The 7,195-nt window shown below is 36.6% G+C and overlaps 2 protein-coding genes across 3 annotated transcripts in view; both read left to right on the forward strand.

Annotated features, from left to right (window-relative positions):
- Positions 1 to 963, forward strand: part of LOC117100265 — a 24,364-nt gene extending 23,401 nt beyond the window's left edge. Inside the window, exon 22 of the mRNA XM_033239865.1 lies at positions 76 to 963. Within this exon, the coding sequence (XP_033095756.1) occupies positions 76 to 419 (344 nt within the window). The 3' untranslated portion in view covers positions 420 to 963. The remainder of the gene's footprint in view (positions 1 to 75) is intronic.
- A 929-nt stretch (positions 964 to 1,892) lies between these two features.
- On the forward strand, positions 1,893 to 7,122 carry LOC117100266. 2 transcript variants are annotated; one of them, XM_033239866.1, is made up of 7 exons: positions 1,893 to 2,373; positions 3,629 to 4,056; positions 4,604 to 4,652; positions 5,053 to 5,190; positions 5,438 to 5,496; positions 6,464 to 6,491; positions 6,637 to 7,122. In XM_033239866.1, the coding sequence occupies exons 1-7, from the start codon at positions 2,333 to 2,335 to the stop codon at positions 6,779 to 6,781; spliced, it is 888 nt and encodes a 295-aa protein (XP_033095757.1). In that variant the 5' UTR covers positions 1,893 to 2,332; the 3' UTR covers positions 6,782 to 7,122. The 2 variants fall into 2 exon arrangements, with proteins under 2 accessions (XP_033095757.1, XP_033095758.1); XM_033239867.1 differs by having other exon boundaries at positions 3,632 to 4,056.
- The last annotated feature ends 73 nt before the right edge of the window (positions 7,123 to 7,195 follow it).

Genomic DNA, 7,195 nt, shown 5'->3' on the forward strand with positions numbered 1-7,195 from the left:
TCAAGACTTCTAGATACGCCACTGGCCTCACAAAACTTTTCTCGTGCTATTGATAAATTTGATATTTCATTTTAGTGACATCTGGTCCTTCTATTGAGACGCCTAATGATACTCTTAACGCACTTGAAGTATCGGTTCGCACCGGTGATACCGCCATCTTACCATGTAGGGTTTCAGGAAAGACGCCTGATACGTACATACAATGGAGCGTCAGGTCTATTTCGATGGACGTGTGGACTATTGTGGATGACAGGTTTAGCATCATAGGAGACCAACTCACAGACTTTTCACTGGAAATCCAGAACGTCAGAGGCCTTGATGCTGGATATTACTCGTGTAGTGTGTACAGCACGTCCCGTCAATTTCGCGCGTACACAAGTCGCAGGTCGGCAGGCGTCATGCTACACGTTTTAGTTTGAACACTGCAGATGGCAGGCGAAATTCTTAATGTGAACACCTAAAGACAGACATCTTTTTGCCTTATGTCTGAACACATACGAATGAGCTTAATATTTAACATTCGGGTGTGAACATACAAATGTAAACAAGTTTAAATAATTAAATCATTTCTGAAGATCTTAGCTTACTTAATAGCCTTTAAAAATGATGATTTGAATGATGAGATGACAGCTTCATACTAAGTGTGTTTGCTATTTTCCGTGTATTCGCCGATTCTTACCAGACCCTAACTACAGATAGGTCTATATTAATCCGCATTACCATTCATTTAGGTAGTCGGTACCAATGCGAATACATTATATAATCTAACGGAACGATTAAAATTATTCCAACATAAATGTGATTTTAGCGAAATCAACGTTCTAAATATTTGGTCGATTGATGATATTAGTTTTTAGTTTTTGTTAAATTTTCGAAACATTTTCTTAATTCAGTCCTCGTATTGTATAGTATTTCATCACATGTAAATCGAAACTCAATTAAATAATTTTGAACAGAACCTGTATTTATTTATTTTTTTATTTATTGTTGGTGTCGTAGATCATTAGTTGTGTTATGCCCAAATATGGTCATGGTGACATCAAATCATGATCATATATAGGCACATCATGACTACGGTATATATTGACAATCAACAGTTTTTTGTCAAAGAAATTTTTATAATCTGGACAGAACATTAAAAAAAACAAACAATATTCATCTCTAGGACAATGTATTGCTAAAGAGGGGCTACTACATACTGTCGGGAGTTTCGTCGGAACTCCTATCTCACATCCTATCTCAAAAAGTAATGCCACGAAGTGGCGTGTCCTTCAAGAGAATGTAAGCAGGGGTGGTGGCAGGATTTGCCCGACAAGGGGTCCGACGTCCCTGACGAAACAAAGGGGGGCGTGTTCGGGCGTTGCTCAAAATCGCTCAAAAGTGTTCCAGGGGGTGAAGCCCCCGAAAAAATATGACAATTTAAGAGTTTCAAATGCGTATTTAATGGATTTTAGAGTCTAATAATATGTAGAAAATACATTTTATTTCTCCCCGACGAATTTTGGTTTTTCTCCATGACGGAGGCTAGCTCTCCTCGACAAGCGCACCCCCCCCCCAACCCCGGCTTTTAAAGTTCCATTGCCTGCATACAAATAAGGGCAGTCGGACGTCTTGGAGTTCTATACTCTTTGATACTAACTATATTGATATTATACGATTTTATTTATCTCGACGATAACTTCTAATACTGTAGGAAATCCGAGGAAATGCGAAACCTCGTAGCTTAGTTGCAAGAGCAATTGAACGGAAATAAAAGCGGATCATTGATTCCAATTCCGTTTTGAGTTTTTTTTTTTTCTTTTCTTAAACCACGATAGCATTAAAGTGTTTGCGTGTGCGTTACTTATAAACAACCTGAATTGAAGTGCTTACGTTTGTGTCAAAATTTTCTAAATAGTCAAGGGCTATATCTTTTAACAGAATATAGCAGAAAATGCTCATTAATAAGCGTCATTGCCCAGTCTAACTGGAAGCCTGTGAAGAAGACATGAATCAAGTAACGTAGCGTGTAGATGAATATTAAATAATTGACAGGAACAACATAAAGGCAAGGGTCTACACCTATAAAACTTGCAACTCATGGTCCAAATGTTGTATTTACCTGTACCCATCTAAATTGGCCTAATCCCATTATATAGAACTTCCGCTACAATTTCCGTTACAATGAAGAAAGCCTGTAATCAGTCAAGTCAACATCTTTGTTTCAAATTACTGTAACCGAAACAAACCAGAGAAGACAATAACTCTGACTGAAAATCTCGTATAAATACTGTAGTTTCAAAAAGACGGTGCACTTGTTTGTAGCGTTTGGTGTCCTGACTATCGTGCTACTATGTCTCCAGGTTTAATAACTGCCGTGCTGATGTTTGTCGGGTAAGTACCGGTACCAATATTACCAAATAAACTTAAACAAAATTACACCAATTTAGCGGAGTTGACCTACAAAACAAAGCTGAATGCCTAGTATTAGTATAGTCGGATCGATTCGAGCGTAGGCCTTTAACTCAAGAATTTCATGGTTAAGTTGCCGTCATCACCAATTGTAAGAAGATAACTAACGCTAATTGAAGTTGGATCAGAATTTTACTCACACCGAATAGTACTCAAGGTTCAGTGTATATTTGAATAATGTGAATAAATGACCAACATAATGTTTAAAGATAATAGTATACGGTACCTATCCATTTTACTATAATCGGTTATTAATTCACACTGATAGTGATTTTTTAAATTATAACAATGAACGATGAACGATGTTGTTTAACATATGAGAAAAAGTAGACCCCCCCCCCCAAAAAAAAAAAAAACTTTTTGAAGATGAGCACAGAGTGATACCATTAACATATATTACCACACAGTGGATACATAACTAAAGCAATTGTATCCGCTGCCTTTCTGAGACAAACGGCATTCGGGAAAAAATAACTTTGACTGACACTTTATATATTATAGCAATTTCCTAGATACTTTTCACCCGTAAATTATAGCTTGTTTGTAATTAACATAATACAGTGATTCCTGGTTTCGTTTCTACTTTAATAATATCGCTATACGCTGTCGCCGAGTCTTTCGGCGATGCTATTCGGTTGAATCGGGATGAGCTATGCAGTGCAACGATTGCAGGGAAAAGGGTATAGTGGAAATGTAACACTTTTATGGAAATCAGGCTTATGTTTCGTATAAATGTCTTGGCATGTTTTTTTTTGGTTTTTTGTGTTTTTTTTTTAGGTTGTTATATTAATTTTAATTTGCACGCAACGCTGGTATTTAAATTAAAGCTAATTCGTAGCTTGAACTACGCATGCCCATATCAAGGTCAATAATACATTAACAAACATACACACAGCATAGGTTTATGTCGATTGATACGGGAATACAGTTCAAACACGAATTGGCTTATTAAAAGTGTGAAAATGCAGACCATTTTTGTGCATTTTTTTATTTTTTATTTTAATGAACAGCCAAACATGCAAAGACTAATTCTATGTTAATTACACGAGTTTATTATTGTAGTAACTGGTTATAGAAGTAAGTCTATCGAACGTGTAATGTAATCAACTCATTATTAGGTCGACATCACCAAAACGGTGTGTCAATTATAGAATCTAATTGATATTATTTGGATCAGCAGTTGCTCACAAATAGAGGGTTCAGATGCAGTAACGGGATTAGTATGCCAAAGGAGTTATAACGTCCAGGAAAAGGAATTTGGGTTTGTATACGAGTACTTTCACGATGGCGACGATGTCTCTTGCGCTTATGAGTTCCGGGGTGAGGAAGGACAACGCGTTATGTTGGCTGTCAGTCATATCGGTCTACTACCAAAACAACCAAGTGATGACCAATGTATACCACAACTGACCATTACAGATGTGTCTCCCACGGGTGACGAAACGACAGCTATAGTCATTTGCGATGATAATGACGCTAACGTGAAAGGAAGTTTTGTGTCTTCTGCAAACATGGCTAAAGTTACGTTTACAGGTCCATCTGACAACGGAATACTTTTGCTTCAATTTTGGTTTGTACAAGATGTTAAATTGATTAAAAAAGAAGGTACGTTATATTTTTAATAAAAATTTTGAAATAAGTATACTTTAGGCCTACCGAAGCTTGACTTTTGTTGCAACCACGATTAAAATACACATTACTATGCGCTGCTACGTGCAGATGTCACCAAATTAATTAAATAACAGCAAATGGTTGTTTATATAAGTATACCCTGTAGACTTTTGAAACAGTGTTCTGCTGCGTGTGATATAGTGCTGTGTTTGAATTTAAATACTGAAGATTGGCAAAAACATCATAATATTGTAGATCAGTCGACCAACCTACCATCAATAAATTAATCAATTAATCGGTCAGGCAGCCAATCAATTGGTCGAGAATCAGTCGCTCAATCAATCAATCAATCAATCAATCAATCAATAAACCAACCAACTAACCAATCAATACGCAATCAATCAATCAACAAACCAACCAACCAACCAACCAACCAGACAACTATTTCATCAACCAACCAGATATAGTCAATCAATAAATCAATTCATAAATTAATCGGTCAAGCAATCAACCCTTGTCTTATTTCTGATTCATTTTTCAGTTTTCAGCACGCCTGAACCACCTGAACCAACAATAGATGTAGGCCTACGGTAATTAAAGATTGTTTTTGCATCAGCTCATCAACCGTTATAAATATATAATTATTCTGTACCGTATAAGTATGCCGTCTTATAAAAGGCCGCCTTCAATATCTGTGGAAAATGGTATATTGCATAGGCCTAACCGTCTAAATCCATAGCAGTGATGTTTTGCCCTACCCGACCTGTTGTCGTGCTGAATACCCAGTACGTTCCCAATCACTTGCGAAAAAAAATCGCAAGTAATTCAGGTGGGAATCGAACCCACGACTTCCAGATAACTAACTCGGTGACATAACCACTAGACCACATCATCTAAATCCAGATAAAACCACCATTTAGCAAATAGAAAGTATATATAATTTTTATTTTTTGTTGATTTTGCTTGTATTTATTGATTTATTCACTGCAGACTCAATACATCAAACTCTGGCTGTTTGGAACAAAGCGATGTATTTTCATTGGCTGGCATAGAAGTTCAATGCGACGATGATAATTCCTTCCGACCGTTACAATGTTCAAGATGGGGTCAAGACCTCAGTCTATCAAGGTAAAGAATGCATAAATGACCCTTTGGTTTTTTGGCGCAGGTTGTCGATCGAGTATTGCCAAGAACGCATACATTTAGTGGGCCTATTGTGTTATTCATCCATTATCAATGCACATGTCAAAGGTCATATGTTAGCGAAAATAATGAATTATACAAATTCATTTCCTACATATTGTTTATGCCTTGGCGCATACGCCCGTGAAAGTACAGGAGGATTACTTCCACTTCCGGTATATCTTTCCTACAGGTGTATTTGTGTTGATAAGATCACTGGCAAAACAAACGCACTGGAACCACCTTATTGCCGTAAGTACTTTCACACTGTAAATATTGTTGTTTTATATTAATCTATTTTAATTTTTATTTTATTCTTTTATGCACATGTCCAAGGACTATCGGTAGCGACTTCACTCTCCTAGTATTAGATAGGTGGAAATCCATTCACTTGCCAAACAAGATTCTGTATATATGCTTATGGAGTGGGTTGTCTTATCGTAAAAACAATCCTGGAATCTGACAGGATTTAAACCCAGAATCATTGGATTGGAAGGCGAGCATCTTAACCACCAAGCTATTCAACTCCACTTTATCTTATTTTTCGTTACATATATTAATAGACCAACAATAGGGTGGTTTTATGTATTTTTTGCTATACATCCAAACGGTCATTGCATGCTTAAAAGTTAACCGATCCTGTGCATCTTAATTTCCAAAGGTCGAATAAAACTAGCACAATTTTCCGATCTGACAGGTGTTTCAATATAAAAGAAAGGTTCATACATTCATACTAACCCTCAACCGATATTTGTAATGAGACAACAGTCCGTTTCGCTTAGCCCAGCCCTTTTTTGGATTGGATTTACTCGGTGTGAATACCAGGGATAACTCACGAAAGCCCGAAGACGTATTTAAAGAGGGGGTCCTTTGGTGCTGATTGGGCAGTAGTACACCAAGAGGAAATCCCTTATTCTTTTCCGAATAGTGCTCTACTTTTCTTAACGTGCACATTAGTCATGTTGCACTCGAAACCAATGGTCAGGAAGAAGAAAAAATGAATAAATAGGCCTAAACCTATCAATGAATTGCCGTCTTTTCGGAATTTTAAGCAACAAAGAGTAATTGTGTTTTTAAAAATTTACATAACTTTTGGTTTTAATTATAGGCCTATATTATGATTATATGAATATAATTTTATAAAAGTTTCTGTATATTATTTTATAATATTTTACCTAGTTTATTCATCAGTATAACATTCTTTTGGTTGTTTTAACAGTTGAGTCACCTGAAAGCTTTCATACAAGGTACAGTACCGTATTATAGTATCATTATTGGAATTGTAATTAAATTATTTTGGCCTATGTATCAGTCATTTTGATATAAATTAATTTATTACGAGTAAAAATGAAATATAGCCTAACGAAAAAAGTTAGTGTTTGTTAATCATAGGTGTTTGCAAGAGCTTGCCGAGATTCGTCATGCCATTAGCCTGAAGGAGTTTCGTATCGTATTCTACGATTTTCAAACCTACCCACCGACATGCGATTCGGCGGGTAATTACCTAAGATTGCAATGCAGGTACCCTTTGGAGTAAGTTTAATTCTACACCATTGTTTTATCTTTTTTTTTTTTTTTTTTTTTGCTACTAAATTGCCTAATTCATTGACCAATCACAACGCTCTTATAAACACAACAAATAGCTGTTTAAAAGCTTGAAGCCTGTTTCCACTAGGAGAATTTATTCGCGCGAATCGAAAGAGTCGGTTCGGTTCCTGAGCTGTGATTGGTTGCGCACGTTTTCCGCTTCGCAAAAAGTAGGAACAGTTCGAGCTACCGATTTCGATGAAGCGAAAACTCCGATAGAAATGTGAATACGCATGTGCATGAACCGACGCTTTCGACTCGCGCGAGGCTTTATGATTGGTCAATGTTGGCTTAGGGGAAAAAACTGTCTCTTATACACATCTAGATGTGTATAAGAGACAGACATCAAACTCTGGCTGTTTGG

Source organism: Anneissia japonica, unplaced genomic scaffold (genome assembly GCF_011630105.1).
Source record: "Anneissia japonica isolate Jap-2015-1 unplaced genomic scaffold, ASM1163010v1 scaffold287986_len575832_cov185, whole genome shotgun sequence".
In the NCBI taxonomy this organism is placed as follows: domain Eukaryota; kingdom Metazoa; phylum Echinodermata; class Crinoidea; order Comatulida; family Comatulidae; genus Anneissia; species Anneissia japonica.